Genomic DNA, 22352 nt, shown 5'->3' with positions numbered 1-22352 from the left:
AGTGTCACATTAAAGTTCACAAGCCCTTTCAGCTGTCACGCTCTGCCTCCTAAACAAAACCAGGATGGTACAGAGGGAGGACAAATATATGTTTCTGTAAGGAACCTCCCTCTTCAGTTTTTATGCTCTGAATAGGGACTGCAGATATAAATCTGCACTGGCAGTGTTTCAAATGAAGTTTTATCCATATAATTTTGCCCTTGTGACCCTGATACTCCTGTCCTCCAGTGGTTATCAGAGTTGTCTTTGCTCAAACCTAAGGTTTCAGATCTCTAGAGGTGTTTCTTGAGCTGACCTTCTGAGGGGGCAGACACCAAGAAAGTAGTTGCATACTGGCATTCCTCTTTATGCCAGCTGAATATCTACTCTTTACACAGCTACACAGGTTAACTCAGGAGAAACTGTACACTGAAGATGGGCAAGGAGGCACGATGCTTTTTTCTTCTTCCGGGTCTCTTGCATAAACGCTATGTTTAGCTAGGCAGTAAGTTTGGAGGACTCAGAGGTCTAATTAAGACAGATTCATAGATCCTTGTTGAATTTAGCTCCTTGGGTTCATGTTAGGGTAAGACAGAGCAATTGCACAGTGGGAATGAAAAAATATATTCAAAAACTCTAAGTAACAACAGTGTGAAATCAGAAGGCAAAACCCAGAAGCTGCAGGCCATCAAATGCAGCAGGTTAACTGCCCCTCCTTCCCAAGAAGCAGAAAGGCTCACCAGCAAGTCTACTTCCCCATCTAGACAGTAGGCAACTGCCATGGGAAACCACCCAGTAGCAAACCCTACAGTCCCTGGTTACAGCTGCTGTGCTCAGGAAGGAAATTTGATGGTAAGGTGAAAAAATGAGACATGCCCTTCTGGTCTCCCGCGTCTGCAGAGAGAAAGGTTCAACACTAATGCAGGGACAGCTTGCACATGCTTCTTAATAGAAGAGGGGTACAGATAAGCCCAAACATCTAAAATGTGCAGGTGTAAGCATACCATTGATATTGTTATCTAGGAAGCAAAGGTTATAAGCTCCTTTCATAATTGCACAGAGTCCATCCCTTCCCTTTGGGGGCAGAGCTATGCGAACACCTTGCAAAGACCGAGCAGAGCATTAACCAAATATTGTACTTCTGTGCCTTGTCATTTAAGAAATCAGTTTGACACAAACGTAACAGGAGGTGGCCTGTAGCCAGTGACTAAAATCGGTGACTGAGAGAGAGGAGGGCAGCGAAGGGAAGGCCATTTCTTTTTATTACTTCTGTTCCTCTGAAATTGTGACTGTCACTTCTAAGAACCGTTTACTTTTTCTGGTATCTCAGTAACCTCCCTTCCCTACATCTCCAGTCCAAGCCCATGTCAACTATTTCCAAAGCCAGGTATTCTTACAGTACAGAAAGTCACATACAGTACGAAAATGGTTGCTTATGCTTGCAACTGCTTTAAAAAATACTCTTGGCGAGGTGTTTGGTGAGAGAGGAAAAATGTAGTCACTAAATCTGATATAAATAGGTAATTTCTAATGAGTAAGACACTAGTCAAATTATAAATACTAAACATTTATTATTTTTCTCATAGGAAGGTTGCAAGATTCCATTTCAAACAACAGGGCAAGGTCTTTTGTTGCTGTTGGGATTTTGCTTGTTTCTTTTAAGGGGAAAGAAAGAAGAATGAGAAACTGGTGTAAAGATACTACCAGAAGCAGTGCAAATTTAGATTAATTTCTTTCTTACCTTTACCATCCCAATGCTGAACTGCCAAGCTAAGGACTTCCCAGTTAAATAAAGTCTACTTTAACATCATCCAGTTTCTTGTACATCACTCAACAAGAATCACGGCCCTCCCTTCTTCTTTCACCTTTCCCCTACAAGAACATACCTAGTATAGTGACAGCCTTGTATCGACAATAAAGCCTGGAGAAAGCTAACATGGTGATGCTTCATAAAAACTAAACCTGAGCAGAATGAAAATTAACAAAATTTAACCTTCATGACCAGCCGTGCACAGTGCAGAGATATCCAATAATGCAGCTCACCAGCACTGATTTTCCAGCTTCCTGTCACAAATACATTTTACACATCCACAAAAAGACAAAAGAAGAAAATCATATAATCCAAGAACACTTTACTTTCAGTTTTAAACTAAGGAAGGCAAGCTTTTAAACAGGAATTACTGACATCTTATGAAAGTCCGTCATTATATATCTGGAAATGGGAGGCGAGTCTTGCCTCATTACAATTGCTCACAATGGGCAAAAAAGATTCCTTAGAACTACCAAAAGCCAACAGGACAGTCGAGATCAGCAGCGCTCGCTGCTTTCTGCACTGGCGCCGCTTACACAGATGCGCAGACTGAAGTTGGCACATGCAAAGTCCCATCATTTCCGTGATCTTGTCTCAAGTGGAAGGCAGTCACTGTGGCTTCTGGGACCGCAGCCTCCCTCGAGCAAATACATTAGAATGTGATGTTTGCAAGACCTATTTGAAAAGAAAGGGGGATGGGGGGGAGAAACAAGTGTTTATTCTTATACTATCCGTACTTCACTACTATTAGGACAGTCAGACACAGAAAGAAGGATGCTTTCTGTACTTTTTTTAACTCTTTTTTGATTGTGATACAGCAATTGATTTGAATAATCCAATCTGAAAGAGTACTGAAGTTATTCAGAAAGAACAACACAGAGGCTGCTAATGAACTAAGGGTCTGCCCATGAAATTAAAAAGAGAAAGCTAGGGAAAGTATCATTAATGAGGGCAGTAAATTCACAGTGGATAAAGAAAAACTGGTTTAGATTAGGGTATATCCATGCATTAGACATTTGATTATCTCCTTTGAGATTTGTCTTTTTTGACTTTTAAGATATGCTGCATCATTTAACCTCAGTACCCAACATTGTTCTAAGTACTTCTCTAACCACAGCAAAGAATAAAACCAGAGATCCCAGGAATACTGGCTACTATGAATAGCTGAACTTTTTGGCCTTAGCTCCTCTAGAAATAAGTTCTGTATTGCAGTCATCACTTTTAGCCGTAAGAAATCAAATGGAAAATGTGCATTTCTGCAGCTCAAAAGTGTTGAAGTTGGAGGATTCAGGTCAGCAGACACCACAAGCTAGCATCTCTGTTACAGCAGCAGCAACAGGGAATTGAAGATCTAGTTTTACCAGCTGTATCAGATGCTTTGCTACTCAGTCTGGCTGCACAACTTCAGCAGAGGTTCCATCTATTCACATTTGCTAAGGAACAGCACATAAAATTTGTTCTTGAATACTGCTTTGTCAGGAGCAAGGGAAGGGCAGAGAAGGAGAAGGGGAGGAAAAAGATATAAACTGGCAGGCAGAGAAGTTTTCTGGAAAGACTAAAGTCCCTGAAATTGCAGACAGAAGTAGAGATAAACTGTGTCTGCAACAGAGTTGTCTTTCTAATTTGGACAAATAATGGCTGTAGACATCCATCCTTCACCCAAACCATAATTCTTTTGATTTTATTATTTCTTAAGCAGCAGCAACATACATAATACTATCTAAAACATAAATCAAGTCTCTCTGTTTCAAAGAAATTCCCATCTAGGAGACACAGAATTTTAAGAACAAAAGGAACATTTAAAAGTGTTAACTTCAAAGGGAATTTTTTTCCCCCAGGAGAAAGCAGTGTGGAAAACTTAAGTCTCAGATGGATGTAAATGGAAGCAATGCAGAAGACTGGGCTAAGTAATACATTTATTTTTATGTTGTCAGGACGCTGTGATTTCATATACCGTGTGCCCATATGGCACTTTACATGCACAGGATTTGTAAACCTTTCAATTAGCACTGATAGTATAAAGCAAGCAGTTATTTAAAGTAACCCATACGGCATCTTTCTGTGTAAAAATTCTAACTCCCCTGTACTGGACAGGCTTCCTGTTGGGCAATTCAGATGCCAACACAAGCCCTCAAAAGGCTGTGGAGAAAGTCACGAGACACCACCTGGGAGGTGTTCACAGCCCCAACAACGACAGAGAAGCAGACCCCATTCCTGCTACAGGATACTTCTACCATACATCTGGTGTATGTAGTCCCAGTCTTTCCACATAAGATTTCAATGTGAAGGGTCACCTCCTAGATGTTGGAGAACATTACCCAGATTACTGCTGTCCTTTGAAGCCCAGCAGATGCAGTAGTGCTGCATTAGTTGTTCAAACAGCTCCTTTTCATCTAGGAATTCAAGTCCTTCTATTCTGTAGGAAAAAAAGAAAAATTGTGATTCAAACTGGAGTCTCAGTACAGTTTTTAATGTGCTCTTCCTCACTCCATAGGAGTGAAAACTATGGCCAATAAGGCAGTTACTGTTCTAGTAAATTAATACAGGTATTTGTCCATAATGAAGATACCACCACTACTCCTAGCCTTTGTTGTCAATAGATGAAACAAGTGACCCACAAGATGTTTTCAACTTCTCATCCCTGGAATTTCACGTTCCAGGACTAATCTGTGTAACTTCTCACGAATACCAGTATTTCTCTTCTAACCCCTTTTACTGCATGTATCTGGTCTTGTTGGATTTAAGTAAACACAATAGTACAGCCCAATGGAAGCAGATTTATCTTTACCAAAGGATTACAGTGAACAGCTGAAGACAGTATTTTCTCCAGACAATCACAACAAGTCCATATTATGTCTTAGAAGAGTGATGGGTACACCAGTGCAGCTTCTAACAACTCTCCCACATGAGCTCATGATGAAGCACAAACCAAATGGTACATATAAGATCTGAGAATTTTTTTCCTAAAATGGTTCCTACCTAGGATTCTTAAAGTAAGATCTTCGAATGTCTTCCATCAAACAAATGGGAGAACTTCTCCCTCCAAGCTGTGCTTGCTTTAAAAAGTTTAACCTGGCATATTCCTCTCTCTCACCCTAGATTACTTGTTTATTTTCCATGCTAAATATTTGGAAGGGCTGCTAGTGAGGATCAAGAGGGGCTGAGGGGCAAAAGTCCCTAAACACACTCACAGATGTGCAAGTGCTGCACAGGAATACTTTGGTAAAGATTTTTATAAATAGGAAGCATTATCTGCCTCATTAATACTGAAGGACAGAGTTTACGTAACCTATTTCTTGGCATTTGGAACAAGTGGAAGAAGCTGAACAGATCTAAGGTAGTAAAAAATCCTGCAAAAAAAAAGTACAAGCTATGTCTCTCCACAAGTGCCATATGGTACAATCACAGAGTCATCGTTCCTATTTAAACAACCTATGATTTTCAATCTCACCTGTTCAGTTCCATGGTTTGAGAAATCCCCATATGTGACTACTTATTTTGACCAAGGTAACTTGTTCAGCTAATTCAAACTATAGTTAATGAATGACTCATAGCAATTCACACTTCATATCATATACCCCAGAAGTCACTCATTAAAAACAGTTTCCCCCTTTTTAGCTTTTCTTTAGTGCAAAAAATGTAACAAAATCCATGCAGATTACTGACTGTTAAAACAGCCTTTAGTTATACCCTCTATGTACTAAGCTCTGTCTACAGGCCCAGCAGTCTAGCTCACGAACACGATGTGAATGGAAGATGCATCAATCTGTTGAGAGATAGTCAGACGGCGCTGCTGGGCACACCTCTCCTCTCTCTCCCTCTTTGCTTGCATAGTAATATAGGTCATAGCACTAAATTACTGCCCTGCCTTGGCTCAGTATCTAAATAAGCTGCCAAGGAAGAAGGGAGGGAAGAACAGGACCGGCCATTTTCCACCCACTTGTAGTAAAAAAGCAAATGGGTAAGTAATCTTACCTAGGCCTATAAGACCGGAGCAAACACCTGGATGTCATCTCCCTTGGGGAGATGAAAAGTGGCTGCCTGTTCTAAGTGTATTTTAGGACTCTGCTCCACCCATGTAATATTGCAGAGGCTGGATGTTCACAAGAAACATCTTAGGTACTGTAAAAACTCAATACAGCATTTCTGTAGCATCTTTTATCTGCAAATTTCTGTCATGAGATGCTTTATATTGCACCCAAACAAATCATCACCCCTGCCAGTCTAGTCCTGGCAGCAATAACCTTCTGGATCATTAATGTTGCTCCAGGCATTATCCTTCAGGCTCTGCAGAGCTTCAGACTCAGACACATTCTGTCTACCTAGCTAGCATCTGCACACAGCCTCCTCTCTGTTATACTAGAGGATCCCATACTACACATTGACGTGAACTACCTTGGAAATGGTATCTGAAGATGACTTTTGGCCGCAAGCAAGCTATCAGTAATACCTTTTGACATCAGCCTGTGGCAAAAAGCTGTACACTTTCATCATATCAATGGCACGTGCAGTTTCCCAGCCATTTAACAGCAATCGTTCCCTCTGTAAAATAAACAAGCAGCACAGTTTTCAGAGGACTCGAGGAAAAATACCAGAGAGCAGTTTTTCCCCCTAAGGATTTTGTAGGCCATCTGCTTGACCTGTTCTTTGAAGACCTCATACTCTTTTCTAAGCATTTGCTGCTAACCTCTGCACAGAGAGGACAGTGGGATAGATGGAGCTGTGCTCTGATCTACTGCAGGTTTTGTACAACTACCGAAACTAAGTGATATCAAACAACCATAGCATTGATAAGAGGGAACCACTGTAACATGGATAGGAAAAGGTTTCAGTAGGTAGCAGCTGCCCACCCCAAACCTGCTTTGGTCACTGCTCTGAGCCTTACAGTGCACACACTGAGGCAAAACTTGCAGACAGATTAATTAAGTTTAATAACAGAGCTCTGCTCCCCTTTACCTGAGAGTCCAAGGATCTGCAAACTTCCACTCCAGCCAGGTTACACTGTCGTCTCTGCAAGTTCTCAATCATGATCTGTCCAAACCGGTCCATCATATTCACCTCAGGTAGAGAATGAGACAAAAGTGTTCCCCCTTCCGAAAAGAATGTAATCGCAGTGAAAAGCAGTAACTTGGTTAAACTCTCGAATTGTCTACGTCATAAAACATACAGGATAACATTAAAGTAAGTTTCACATGTTCTTACACCAGGTCTCATTTCCCACTGCCACCACCTCCTCGGCTACCTCATGTTTACAAATTGAGTGCCAGTTTAATGGTGACAATGCTATTGCCTTTGAAGACACAGGGACTCTGCACTGGGCACTGAAAACTGACTCTGCTTTAAGTTGTCAGCAATTTGGTTCAGCTCTCTAGCAGTGATATACAGCTTGGAAGATCCTGTTACTAATTCCTGGAGCCACCTAGTTTCCCCGAGGCAGCATTTTACCTCCATAGAGAGAATCTAAGTTCATCCTGATGTGATTTTTTGCTCCACTTTGTCAAAGAACACAGAGAAGTAATTATGTAATGTTATACGCTCATATCCAACATTCAGCATCATTTCTTTTTCCTCTGCCTTATCTAAACCAATATTCCATGGTTTTCTCCACATATGGATTAAGCCTCAGTTCTTTTGGTTCAATACAGTCCAGCAATTCCCTTTCCAAATAGCTATGTACTCTTTACAATGAGCTAACAGATCTACAAAATAAAACACATTACTAAAGAAATTCAGCAGAAACTGCTGTCCATACATAAGGATATGACCCACTCTTATTTTACAAGCCAAACTCCCACTTTTGAGAGCAATTTTATGACAATAATGCAGGTCTAAAAATGCCGGTTTTGTTTTACCTGCTCATAATTTATAAACATCGCCACTGGAAAAGTGCTTGCTGCCCACTTTAAAAGATTTGCAGATTGCTGTGGTGTCATGTAAACCAGTACGCACTCCGCTACCAGAAGCGTTGGCAAACTTTAAAACAAAAAAACAAGAGAACTATTTCTAGCAAAAGCACAAGAAAAATCTATAAAGAATTATTAGCAAGCAAGTAATTTCATGTCCCCAAAAATTCGTAAAAGAGCTACCCTTTTTATGAACTAGGCATTTAAGACTGAATGAAATCACTTCATCAAGTTGACTAGAACTGGGTTTTCTGGCAGTCAACAGGGGACTCCCATGGTTACAAAACAGGGGAGACTGGTTCCTAATATCTCTAAGTCAGCCATACTATGAAGGCAGAAGAATGTGTATTCTGTAAGTCTTCTCTGAACTGTGATAGCATGAACTGAAGTGCATACCAAGACTCATTTTGCAGAAGAATCGTACCCTATATATGCAATCCGCACTCTTTTAGAAATCAGTAAAATTAGGAATAAAATATGGATTGAAAAAAAGTTCTCTCTTTAAAAAAAGTTCTAAGAAGAATTTTAATTAGACAGATTTGTTCAATATCTGTAAAACAAGCTTCCCGTATTATTATCTAACAAAATGCAATCTATAGCTTGCACGTTGCCTCTTCCCCCTCCATCCACAAAAACACAAAAATAGACATCTACACAAGTCATTTTCCTTAGAATTATGGAGTTTTCTTTTAATTGCTAGAATGAACAGGAAAAAGAAAAGTCACTAGAAGCAGGAGAAATTCCACAAGGAGCAGCAATGTAGGCAAGCAAGGCAAGACTTCAGAAGATGGAAGTGTAAAGATTTAAATGGCAATTTGATGCATTCTGCTTACCCATATGCTCTCTCCCACCCAGCCAGATAGCCGCTATTTATATATCTTATATTTGAAAGGTATGTCCATCATCCACTCTAAAAACTTAAATCCTGCCCCCTCCAGAAGCCTAACGCTTGAACAATAAAATCCCAGATATTAGCTTCCAGAGTTAAGTTCTCAAAGGACTCCATGGCAATCACTTTACCAAAAGGTCTAGGGAACAATAGGGGTTTTAAGTGGAGGCAATAGAAAGTAATTACAAAGATAAAACTCTGAAATAATTTAACATTGACAGAATTATTCTTCATTTTACCAGCTAAGCTCTCAGAAATCTTGACTCATACAGCCCTTACAATAGGGGTGGAAGATGTTCACTGATCTAGGTACTGCCCATCAGTCAGCATTAAAACTAAATGCAACTGAACCAACCCATAAACAAAGCAATTTATGACATTTTGATACATGTCTAGTTTAGAGATTCCCCTTGAATAACTTATAATTCTATTAACTAAATTTCAACCAAATTCAAGCAAGGGGTAAATCTTTTAGAAATCTCTAAGAGTTAAATTTATGAAGTAGAGAAAGAAAACTCATATGAGTTCCAAGGCCGAAAATGGCTGGTGCGGGAACTCATCCTACCCAGGGCAAGGGATGGGGGGGAAATGAGATAGAATTACAGCTGCCTGCCCTGCAACAAGAGCTTTAACTTGTGTGAAAGGATCATAGACCCCAAAGAGAACCAACGACCAGAGACACATTCACAGAAAGCCAGCCTTCACTTCCCTCAGCATTTTAAGAACAAGAAGCAAATAGTTCTGTAACGTTTGATCTTCTCAGGAAGGACGAAAACACAGTTTGCAGAATAGACTACACAAGGAACAGCCTTGCTTCAGACTTGGAACTAGCGAGACGTCATGGCAATGCCAGCCTGCTCGGCTCAGTGAGGCTGCATGAGGTGTCTGAACAATTCCTTCTGCTCAAAGGGCTCAGGAGAAGGTAACCATGGAAATAGCATAATGAGCACTGGATGCAGATGCTGTATGCCCAAGCCTGACTTTACTCTCACCAATACGATTCCACAAGCCCTCATAAAAAAAAAAAAAAAAAAAAAACAACACCCAACAAAACTTACTGTATATCCAGGTTATGTTTCTTTAGCTTTTCCTCCAGATCTGATGAGAAACGAAGATCTGCTCCTACTATGGAATATCGACTGGAGTCTAGGCTGTGAGAATCTGCAAGTTTAAAATTTTGAGAGACTAACAGTTACAAATAAGAGGGATGCTGAAATTATAAATTAAAAAAAAATACATAGGAACACACGAATTTGAAGTCAAAGTTTGACCTGTGATACCTAACAATTAACAGCAAACTCTTCTTTTAAAACATTAACTTCCCTTCTACGTGATTGTTGTGGTTTACAGATGGTGATATATTAGCATCAGACTCGGCAACAAGCCTACTCTTTCACTCCGCAGCCACTCTAATGCAGATAGGTTATCCCATCCGTTACCATGGTTTCAAGGAATGCAGAGAGAAGAAAAATGTGAAGATTAAAGGCAGGGTTTTTTGTTTTGTTTGTAGAGTCTTTTTAGATGACCCAACGTATGTACATAAGGAACTACATTAAAAAAATGTACATCAATCTCTGAAAAACTAAGTTAAGAGTAACAATGTTCCAAATATTAACAATAGATATAGCCATATAAATTAACAATACATATAGCTATATAATATATATGGGTACCAGAAACAGATTTGAGGGCCAAAACCCGTTATCATTTAGCCTTTTAATATGATCTAGCAATGGTATTTAAGTGTAGAGTCAAATTAGAAAAGCTATTCTGAGAAACAAATATTCACCCTCGCATACCACAGGCAGCAAGCTCCTGTAAATGCTTTCCAACATGAAGGAGGAACTAATATGTCGAAAGACACTTTGCCATACTAGCAAAACTGTAAGGAAGCCAGCAGCAACATGAGTATCTTGCTGTCAATAATTCTGATGACCAGTTGCAATCAAATCAACTAGATGAGCCCAGTCCCCATAGAAAGCATTTTACAAGTACAGTATCAAACCCACTTAAAGAAGTAAAGTTTTGTGGGAATATATCAGAGCGCTCTTTCACACTTTAGCTTTATTAGAGTGAAGTCATGAGGACAGAATAGCAGATAATTTTCCCCTCTTGCCATATGAGTGCGACAGAGCAAGATGCAAAATAAGTCAAACAGCGGAAAAAACCCAGAGTGAGAGTTTAAAGTGGTCTTGTAATGGCCAGTCAATGTCCACTTGCAGTAGCAAGCTCTGGCACAGCTCCATTTGGGATGCTTCTGCAGACAGACACAGCTCCTGAATGGTAATACAGGAGCAGATGTCAAGAGCTAGGTGAAGAGAGAAAGAGAAGCCAAGTGGCTGAAGAGACAGGACGAAAGGGTTTTTCCATTTCAGGAGAGGAAAAAAACCAGGCAATTTATTAAATTAAGCAGTGCTTCAAACGTTCTGGAAGATGTACCTCTGTTTAGTTTTCAAGTGACCAACTGTTTGAAAATGGCACTAGAAAGTGACAATTGCTGTCCTTCCAGCAACATTTCTGAACAGATACAGAAACCAGAGCAGTTCATGCAGAGAGTTACAGGGAAAAAAAAGAAAAAAAGAAAAAAAAGTTGTGTGGCAAATGATTCAACATTTTGAGTCAATGCTTTTTTCCACGTGCATGTTCTGTAATAGCTTTACTACTTCCCACACCCTTCTATTTAAGTTATTATATCAAGGCCATGATAATGGCATCAAAAAAAGCCACACAAAAAAACCCCACCACACACAGGAAAGTAGTTATACAGTGATTGGTTTGGTGTCCAGAGATAGAGCACAATAAGCGTCAGTCACCACAATTAGTATGAAATTAATGCAATCTTCTTGTCCAGCTTCATTGACTTACACATACTGGTATGTTAATTATAACCAGAAATAAACTACAAAAAAATTTAAGTGATCCGGTATTGGAAGTAGTACAAACACTTCACCAGAGGTGAGAATAAATGCTCACACCATGTTGATTCAAGCATTTCTATCACTGAAGAGCAGGAAAGAGCAAAACCTCTCAAACCTTATGTTAGAAAACTGTCCTTCACAATGGTTCCAATTTCAGCAATCCGAATTACTAACATTGTTTTTAAGAAGCTTGTATACACATGAAGAAACCCCACAATTTCTGTTATGCCTTGATGTGGCGGGAGAGGGGATGGCTAACAGAAGCAACCTGGGCAATCCTCAGTGCAGCCCAGCACAGTTGTTTTTGGAGATGTGGGTTGTGGACAAGTGAAACTAAACCGCCATATAGCCATAGCCCGGTTATTCCAAGTTACCTACTGGAAAAAAACCCCAAACACCAAACTAGAACAGGTTTTTTTAAGGGTTATTTGGCTCAGTGGAAATACTTTTTAAACCTTAAAGCCAAATATACTTAATGCCTTACTACAGGACTCCTTGCAGCAGAAACTTTTAAAAGGCCAAGAAAGCTGATGAGGAATGGATTGTGTTCCTCTCTTCAAAAGCTTTTTACTCCAAATGCCATCACTTTACTCCCATTTCCAATATCCGGGCTGCCTGGTTCTCCTTCTTTGGTCCATTCAAACAGAATGTACTTGTTCCTCCACACATTTTCCTGCCAACTTCCCTCGACTCTCCATTGATGGTTGTTGGCAAACACAACCACAGATAGTACCGAGGCAGAGAAGCATACACGTTAGACACAAGCTGATACAATTGCTAAAAATTGTACACTTTAAACATAACTGAAAGCACCTTACTAAATATCTCCATAATTCACACAGTTCAACATTTATGATCAATAATTCTATCTTGAAGGAAGTCTTAGGGAAAAATATGAAATTTACACTAGTTAATTTTAAAATGCAAAAAGAGAGGCAAAAGGAAAAAAAAGGCAAGAGGAAAGAGTTTAAGCTAAGCCTCTTCCAAACTTCCTTGTAAGATTTTCTGCTAGCTTCCACCCTTGGCCTATACATGGCAATAAAAAATCCTTTTATATATAAAGTCAAAGGGATGAAGAGATCATACTTAACTAGGCAAACAACTTCAAAATTTTGAAATCAGACTGACAACTGCCCCATCACCTCACACTTAGATAGCAGACACTCACTTATTGCAAGGCAATGGCAGCTGATGATAGCTGAAATTGCCATTATTCCCAGCCTGGAGGCTAAAAGTCGAAGTATGGCCATAAACACCATGCTGAATATATGTAAAATAACATATAAAAAAAAAAAAAAGTGCTGCTTTTTCATGGTCTGGCACCATTTTCTACTTTATTGCAGTTTGATGCTCTAAGTATGAAAATTTGCAGATATGCTGCCACCCTGACCGAGCAGCATGGGTGCAAATGTATTTTACAATACCTGCTGAAAAAGAAAAAGCAAGTTTTAGCTTGGTAGCACAGTCACGTGGTCTCCATTGATTTCTTCTTATGAACAAGAAGTTTCTCTTAACTGAATTAATTTTTTTGGTGTTAAAAACCCTACTTTTTTTTCCCACCATAATCTCACTCTTCTGAAGGTGTCTGCCACAGTGACCTCCCACAGACGAGAGCCCTGCATGCTCCATCAGATCTCTGCTGCTGCCAGGAGTGCTGCTGCCTTCCCTCCTGGCCGGGCCAGAGAACACCACCCACGCTGCACTAACACGCAAGTCAGTGGCAGTTTTCAAATAAATAGGGCCACCTTGTGACTCAGGCCAGCTGTCCTAATGCTGGCATAGCCAGCAACATTTGGTGGCTTAATCTGTTGAAAATCCCATATTTCAAGCATTAATTCCCATCCAGAGGCCAGTATTTCATGTTGGTTTTTAGCAAAGTTGTTTGGTCATGATGTTCTTTTCTAGAGCACGGAGCTACCTTACGGTTTTCTTTGTGATGCTCACACTCAGCATATTCAGTTATGTACAAAGTTTCTCTCTTGTACTTGTCTGAAACGAAGGTTTGAGAAACACCAGATTCAGGTTGCATTTGAGAAATACAAGGGAGGGGAGAGGGAAGGAGAGAAAGAAAACGACCCCCATCACTCCAGCCGACCCCATCTACCCAACACAGAATCTCTCAGCCTAGACGCACACTTCTGTTAGCCGTGCATAATGCAACAGAAAATGTTCTGCTCCGATCATACCACTTTTATGTATATTTTCCATGACTTTTGGCACAGAAGTAACAATATAAGTGGTTCGAATTTAGACATCATTACAGTAACTGAATGGTAGCAGGAGTTGCTTATAGTTGCCTTTTGACCTCACTGCAATAAATTCTTTCTGCACAGAAACATGCTACCAGCAAGTAAATGCTCTGTTTTACGGTGGCCCCCAGGCACTCACCCACTAACTTAATCCATCTGCAGAAGCAGCATTACAGAATCACAGGCGCATGAAGTGCAGTGTTTGCTCTGCTGCAAGAATTCAGTTTTCTTTTCTTACTCTCTTCTCAGATTAGTGAAACAAATTCCTGGATGTTTTCCAAGAGACAGCATGCAGGATACTATTGACTCAAACTCATTTCATTAGGATTTTCATCTTAAGGTATCTTTGGCAGCTTTACAAACAACCAGCCCATACAACCTATTCTGCAGACTCACAGGCATGACACAGTATTGGTTTCACTCAGGTTGTTTATACCTACAACATCAGAACAGGGTACACGTCAAAACACAAAGACATTTAGTTTGTCTTGCAAGCGTAGGATCCTCCCCAACGCAAGGCATGCAAGTCACCAAGACAGCAACAACCCTGACGCCTGTGTTGGGTCACAAGCAAGTTTGGAAATGTAGGGAAAAGGAAGTTAAAACAACCAACTCCCAAAGCTGGACTAGACAGTGCTAGAAAGTGTATATGAGTGGCACTGAAAGGTAATAGTTCGCTGAAGTGTAATTTGCACTTGCAAGGTAGCAAAGGTAGAGTACAAACTTCCCAACGCTAGCAACTGCATCATGAACCAGATAGCACCACTGAACTTTGAAAACAATTTAACCTGATATTGCCACAGCAATGTCAAATTACTACAGAAATTTACCACTTTCCCCTGGAGATCTAACATTCCCTATGAAACAGCAAAGCTGTTCAATGACAAGTGTCATCTTGCTGCATTCAAGGGCAGGGCCCACAAATATCTATACTTGAACTGCAAGCCATGCTGCCATTGCTTTGTCTAAAGGGCAAGGAAAAAGCAGACATTGCCCTGAAGTCTATTAGAACTAGCTTCATGAAATGAAAACATTTAACGTGAGAAGAAAAGCAGTAAGAGAACAAGAGTCACATCAATCGATATTACAACTCAAAAGTCAAATTCCAAAGCATCTAAACCAATTATTCCTGGTATACATGACAGAGCACTGTGGAGCTGATTGGGAGCGGGGGGAGGGGCAGGGAGGAATGACAACAGGATGGGACAACCTCCCTCCCCAAGATTCTAAAATCCTGGCCCATATCCCCACCCCAAAAACCACAAAAATGAGTAACATTTCCCTACCTGGAAATGCTGCTTCCTGATGCCCCATTAAAATCCCTATGACAGGTGGTATTCCCAAAATATTGCATTAGTCTAACAGCTGTATCAGGTCAGACCAAAGGTCCCCCTAGTATGATATCCTGCCTCTCACAGATGCCAACAGCAGCTACCTAGGGAAAAGACAAAGATATGTACTACTAATACTGGCATCTATGTTGTCTTCTATCTTTTTTCTAAGAATTCTTAAACTTGATTTGGATTTCTGGACCATTACTAAGCCGATGTTTTCATATATCTATTTATTATAATACTCAGATCTTGAACACAGGCAGCAATAATCAGCCAGCCGCCTACCATTTACATGCGAGGCACAAACTACTTTTTCCACCCATGTGCATCACTTAATATAAATCCACATTGAATTTATCACCAAGTCACTAATTTCACAAGATTCTTCTACAGTTCTTTACCAATCTGAAGAGTTTGGACTTGCCAACAAGCTGCCACTTACTAGTCACTCTATTTTCCCAATCATTTCTTAGTGTTAAACAACAACATATCCCCAAGTACAGCTCTCCATCTCCCTCCATAATGAAAATTAACAGCATATGCCTACTCTCCATCCCCAGCTCTTTATCCATATGAAAACCATTCCTTCCCCCAACAACAACCGTGCAATTTATTTCGCAAACTTTGGTAAGGGACACTGTCAAAACATATTTTTTGAATTCAAGCACTATATTAATTGGATGTCCTTTTCCAATATATCTGTTGGGTCCTAGAGAACTCCAATAGGTTTGTGAGGCATAACTTACCTTTACAAAAGCCATGCTGACTCTTTCTCAACACATTATATTATTCCTGTGTTCCACTAAGCCTGTCTGTTAGAGTTTCTACTAATTTGTCCAGTAGACACATCAGTCCTACTGGCTTGTAGTTCCCTGGATCTCTCCTGGAGCCCATTTGAGTCACAGCCGCCACCTTCCAGTTCTCAGGTACTAAGACAGTTTTAAAATGAGAGGGTATATACCAGTTAGTAGCTGAGCGAATTCATCGTCAAGTTCCTTTAGATCTGTAAGAAATCTCTATTCATCTGCCTGTTTGTCTACTTAGTCCACAGCCTCTTCTGGTGGCACTTCCACATGAAGCAGTGCCATTAATTTGTCCTTAAATGAGAGTCCCCGCATGGATTTCACTCAAACTGACCTGTGTTTATCAAGTGCTATCTCCAAATATCTGGACACTATGCTACATCCGAAAGATCTCAGCGTAGTAGAGCCTACATCAGCTGGGTTACAGTAAAATGGCTACTCTAAAGTATTTAAAACCCAGTACTGAGAAAGAACAAGAGAAACAAGCCACTCCAATGCATTCAGAGTGTGATACATTAATTGCCGTTGACTGCTGTGACTTGCTAATTAGTAGCTTTTGATTACAGTATGCTGCTACAACTTGTTTTGCTATACTAGATGTATCTACAGCTGTTCAGTAACATAAATACTATCAAACCCTTCTGATCGACCCTGTGTTAATGCCTTTTCAACAGTGCTTATGCAGCACATCTCATTGTATACAAGAGACATGTTATAAGAAGGTCTCCTAGCTGAAACACAGTGGTACTTAGGAGCCCTTTTTCTGAGATGAGGCACTGGACTTTCATCTTTTGAGACCTGAATGTACAACGGAGAATTCTGCCATCCAAATGACATCTAAAAGGTTGGTAAGACCCTCTAATATCCAGCAATAAAAGGTGTGTAATATGCATAAATATGTGCAGTCAAGTCAGTGTGTGGCAGTACTCTGATCCAAGTTAAAGCACTAGAAGAGCCTTAGGGAGAAGCACCTACACCTTGCCACTAGCAGCACAAGCACAACTCCTTGCCCTTTGTACTCCTCCTCGCTCTTTGGAGGGCCCTTTCAGGCCCTCCAGATCCTCGTCTAAAACTGTGCTTATTAAAAGCACCTGTAGATGTAATCACATCAGGGAACACAAAACACTGCCAGCTCTGTTTTAGGGTCACATCTGCTAACACAAATCAGTTGGTATCGTAGATGCAGATAATTACTGTTCCTCATAAAGGGTCCAAAGCAGCTACTACAGTGCAGTATCTGCTATTCAGGCACTGAAAACATTACTCAACGGAACCTGTTTTTTTTTTTCCACAAGTACAGAGGTTTTTGAATCACAATCCTGACGCAAACATAATGAGGCTATAAACCAAGAGAGTACAACCACATGACACCACCTGAATCTAATATCCTCTTAATACTAAAATGTAACAAATGGCACAGGCTCCTGAGAATGGACTTTACTTCTGTGCTAAATGTAAAGACTTGTGCTCTTAATGAGACAGAAAGAAGATAGAGGAAAACACTCCATAGATATTTTAATCCAGTATACATGACTACCAGTAGCATTTTTCCTTTTCTGTGACAGAAAAGAAAACATAACTTAAGCTACATATGACAGAAAAAGAAAGAAACCCAACAACTTTCTGGCAGAATAAAACCACTTCAAGAGAAGACGTTTCTAACATGACACAGAACAAATGGGCAGGAGTCTGTAAGAGAAGAAAAAAGCCTTTTTCCCCTCCCAATTCTCTGTCCAAACAGTGTTTCAAACATTAAAAGCCTGCCCACATAGCAGAACAAAATGATCAGAAAAGTTTTAAAAGTGCTGCAGTACATTGCTGACTGATTTTTAAGATGACTCACCTATTAGAAGAGAGTCCCCTGAATGGGATTCCATAATTGGTTTTGACAGGGGAGGTTTTGATCTGGGGGAAGAAGGAAGAAGCATCTCTGAGCAGTTAAGCTTGTTTAACAGTGTGCTTACAATTTTTTTTTTTAACATACATATGCGTGTGTGTGTGTGCGTGCGTTAAAAACAGACAAGAGAATACCTCTGCCCTCTACTGGAAATAAAGACGTTTGCAAGTTAGACTTAGTAATATGTTGCAGTCGAGTTTTATACCAAACGACACTTCAGTTTTGAGGTAATCTTTCAAGAGAAATCCAGACTTCAAGTATCCTCCATAAGCCTTAATGTATTCATTCAAACAGAACATTCAGGTATAGTACCAGCTATCCTACCTCTGTAACTGAACATACAAGTCTGAGAATTTACTACTCTCTTCAACAGTAAGAGAAGACTTAATCGCCTCTAATCATTGTGAGGCTTCCCCTGCCCATTATATTTTACATAATTAAGAATAAAGTCTGCTTGCCTCCCTAAAGCTTCCAGATACCAACTTCTCCAATTTGGAATAGTGGCTGCACAGTCACACGTACAACTTGCCTGCGTAATGAAACCTTTATTCTGAATCCTAGAGCATGAAGAGTTTCTCGGAAGAGAGATTAAATAATTGTAGCTTGCAGTTCATGACATTTTGCTGAATTACATTCAGTTTCATATAGCTAAACGTGTTATACTTACTTGATATTATGTATTTTTCTTGCAACTATCATCGGAAAATCCACTTCAAAATATTTTCTAGGGAGAAGATTTTCATCCTGAGAATTGGAGGAAGACTTTAGAATTAGGGACATTCAAGTTTCACATGCACATGATAAGAAGATATAGCCCTAAGTCCTAAACAGCTTTGTTTTAGCTTACACTGGCATTTGTAATAGTAGTATAACTTAATGTCGCACAATTTAAAAACAAAAAACAACCCAAACCAACAAAAACAGTTGAGAGACATTAGAATGTCCTCTAAGCATTAAGGAAATTATTTAACATTTTATGTAATGCAGCAATCCTAGACACTAGGTCACTGAAACATATATTCCCACAATATATTATCAGAATCTAGAAGAGCACAGCAACAGGAAACTATTACAACATTTACCATGCATCTTCAGTATATTCTTCTAAGAAAGGAATCAGGAACACTTTGCACAGGTTTACACAGAGAGTGACCACATTCCACAATTTGTCCTCAAACTGACAGCCAGATTACAAGCACATCAGTATTCCTCTACTACAAAAAAGGGGAAAACCCTCTTTGTTTCATTTGACACCGATAGATAAGCTGTACCAAGTTTCTCCCTATGCAGCAATCCTTTTGTGATGGATATGTACGGCTAGTTCTAGCTTGTCAACCTCATGCATTTCTGAACAGTAGATTAAATCAGTAATCAGAACACTGAAGCATACAGTTAATTGGGTCCAGCCTTCTGTACGTTAATTACAGCACACCTGCTCTTTACAAGGAAAAAGAATTGGAATTACAGGCCCCACTTTAGCTTTTAGAATCACTGTTACAGGAAAGTTCATCAAAATGTGTATTGACATAGTTTTCATAGGAATGCAGGTAAGAAAAAAGCTTCACATCTCGGAAAAAATTCATTATTTTAGTGGTGGACTCAGTAGTGCTAGGCTAATGGTTGGACTCAATGATCTTAAAGGTCTTTTCCAACCTAAATGATTGTATGATTCTATGAATTGTGACCAAGCAAAATGCGACTGGCCTCCTTGGGCTTTCTTCCAGAAACCAAATTTACAAATGTAAACGTTAATGAGAGAACAAGATGACTTAGAAGTGTGTTCACTCAAAATTATACTATCATGTAATATCTCAATAATCTGAATTTTTGTGAATGACATACATGCATACAGATATATATATTTACATATATAAACTCACATTTATATAAGTAATTCAGAAACATGTAAATAGAGCCTGTACAATCCTGTACTTTGGTACCCGATTCCTGTTTTAATACAGAATAAAAAAATGGAATCTTAAGGCTTAAAGAGCCTGGAGTTCAAGCTCTGTTCCTGAAAGTCCACTAGAGGTCAGACTCTGTCACACACTTTTTGGTAAAAGCCAATGAAAACCGCAGCCCCTCCTGCGCACTGAGGTTTGAAGATATCTAAACTAATTCTAAGCAAGCTGAGAACCGAGGCAAACCAGCCAGGGCAGTCAGCCTCGCTGCACACCTCCACGTTGTACTACAGACTGCAGCACCGATAAGCCCTCACAGAGGAGTACTTCAAATGTCCACACAAATCTTTGTCTTCAGCCCAGTTCATTACTCTCAGCTATCATTACCTTTAATCTCCAGAACAGGGTATCCATGCCAGCACCAAGATTAACAATTTGACAGCTGCATTCTGTCTTCTTTAGAAAAGCTTTAATCAGATAACTGACTCCATGAACGCGAGCATAATAGCCTGTTACCAAAAAAGAAGTTTGTTTTTAATTATTATTTTCACATAATACTTGATGTTTAACACTTATTAAGATTTTTAGGTAGTCTATTTAAAAAATGGTGTTTCTTAGGAAGAATAATGCACTCTTTTTGAGATACCTAAGGGTTTGGGGGTTTATTTTTATTACTAACAAAATCTGATGCACTGATAAAACAGGATTCCTTGAATAAATAAAAGTTTTAGTCAAGTTTCACCTCAAACTGAGCAGAATAATTCTACCTGGCGTGCACACTTTTGCAGAGACCAGAGCTGACATACCCTGGGTCCAATTGACATTTTTGACTGCTTTGTAGAGATTACTGCACGCTAAGACACACAGAGACATTCCATTCAGAATACAGAAAGCAAAGGATGAGAGTTTTGATTTAAAGAATAATATTTAAAAGATCAGATACCGTATGGAATTATTACTGTGAAGAAAACTTGTCTCATTCTTTATATATTTCCTACACTCCATAATAGCAAGTATATGGAGGTTTTGTCAGGTGCTCTTCCAGACCAGTTAAGAACACGTTTGCACTGTCTTCATTCAAGTTCACATGCCAACTTGCCTCTATTGATTTCAGGTGCTTTTCTCTCTTTGGCTTGTCTCACAAAATATTGGATGTAGGGGTCCTTCCAGTAGCCAACACTTACAGCAAACCTGCCCAGCAGAGGGAAAAGAAAAAAAAAAAAAAAAAAAAAAGAATTATGAAATAAAGCCACCAATATTTACTCTGTAAGATACACAAGCTGAAAAGGTCACTCTCTGACCTGGGTGTGTCCATGCATACAAAGTTTAAAAACCCTGTTGAACGTGTGGAACTATTTCAATTAAGAAATTATAGAAAGTCTAGTAAAAAAATGTTGGCTCTTCATATTAAGCAAGCATCTTTTTAATAGCCTCTGCACTATTGGATGAACTTCTGCAAGCGAAGACTCTTATCTCAAATATTTCCTCCTTGAGGACCCAGAAAACAGAGGAATTGTCTGCGTAACGCTCCTCAGGCTGCACACAAAGCATGCCTTACTTCTATACGTCATTATGCTGCGAGCTGTTTGCACTTATTCCAGAGCTTCTACATATCACTTTAGCACAGACAACAGTGCTATTCTATTCTAATAGAATAGTACTAGTTTTACAACTGATTTGAAAAGGTAAACTCTCAAAAAGAAACTCAATCACCCAACAATTTGCTGCTACACCAATAACAAAAGACAGAACAAAAAGCCAGCAATAACAGAAGTTAAATTCACACCCATGCACAACAGGGCAACAAAACTCATCACTCTCCCAGCACCCATCCTCCAGAGGAGGTGACATAAAGAATTCTGAAAAACAGCAAGAAGTTTTTTTCCTGAGATATCACCGTCACTGAAATTGCTGATCCCCACTATTAGACAGTGTAACTCTAGCTATCCCTGTATGCTGTTTTATAAACAAACTCTAAGTTGAAAATTGGACAGGCGGTTAATAACAGGACTGGGAAAGTTTATGGCAAAGCGGAGGACTGGTCCAAGTGAAAAGCACCTTCGGAGCAAACGCCCACCCTTCCGAAGGGGCGCTCTGACCGTGCTCTGAAGTTTATTCTCCCCCATGCAGCTTAGCTCACAGCTACGCAGCCCTGTCTGTGCCTCCCCGGCCAGCCGGCCCTCGCAGCCGCTCGGGCCCGGGGTTCCGCTCTCGGCCTCGGTACAGACAAAGGCCACCGGTACCACCGGGCACGGCGGCACCCGGCAAAAAAAGGGGCTCGTTCCCCTCTCCTCCAGCCCGGCTTCCCGGGGGCCGGACCGTGCTGCGCCGCCTCCCCGCCGGCTCTGCCTGCCCTCGCCCCCGCCAGCAGCGCCCGCGGCCCGCTGCGGAGGGACGCCGGAGGGCCCCGGCCCAGCCCAGCCCGCCCCACCGCTCCCCCTCCGGGCGCCGCTACCGTTTGCAGACGGACGCGTCCTCGCACGTGCCCCGGACCGCCTCGTCCGCCTCGTCGAGGCCGGCGGCAGAGAGGGGGTCGCGGGCGGCGGCCGCCATGGAGAGCGCGAGGGCCGGGCCCGGGGAGCGCGCGAGGCTCGACCGCCCGCCGCTGCCGCCACCGCCCCTGCGGCCCGCCCCCCGCCGCCCCTCATTGGGTGGCCTCCGCAGGGCGG

General features: G+C 40.7%; 1 protein-coding gene across 2 annotated transcripts; it reads right to left on the bottom strand.

The window, feature by feature from the left end:
• Positions 1-1578: 1578 nt before the first annotated feature.
• LCMT1 (leucine carboxyl methyltransferase 1) lies at positions 1579-22292 on the bottom strand. 2 transcript variants are annotated; one of them, XM_082314711.1, is made up of 11 exons: positions 22139-22292; positions 20783-20874; positions 20071-20192; positions 18450-18526; positions 17729-17790; positions 9640-9742; positions 7642-7762; positions 6746-6847; positions 6240-6331; positions 4108-4205; positions 1579-2464 (listed from the first exon to the last, which is right to left on the bottom strand). In XM_082314711.1, exons 1-11 carry the CDS (start codon positions 22234-22236, stop codon positions 2442-2444), a joined length of 990 nt encoding a protein of 329 aa, XP_082170837.1. In that variant the 5' UTR covers positions 22237-22292; the 3' UTR covers positions 1579-2441. The 2 variants fall into 2 exon arrangements, with proteins under 2 accessions (XP_082170837.1, XP_082170838.1); XM_082314712.1 differs by lacking the exon at positions 22139-22292 and having other exon boundaries at positions 20627-20791.
• Positions 22293-22352: the final 60 nt, after the last annotated feature.

The sequence above is a fragment of the Platalea leucorodia genome (genome assembly GCF_965183815.1).
Source record: "Platalea leucorodia genome assembly, chromosome: 5".
Taxonomy (NCBI): domain Eukaryota; kingdom Metazoa; phylum Chordata; class Aves; order Pelecaniformes; family Threskiornithidae; genus Platalea; species Platalea leucorodia.
Note: the sequence above shows the minus strand (reverse complement) of the source record. Positions and strands in the feature narration are given on the sequence as shown.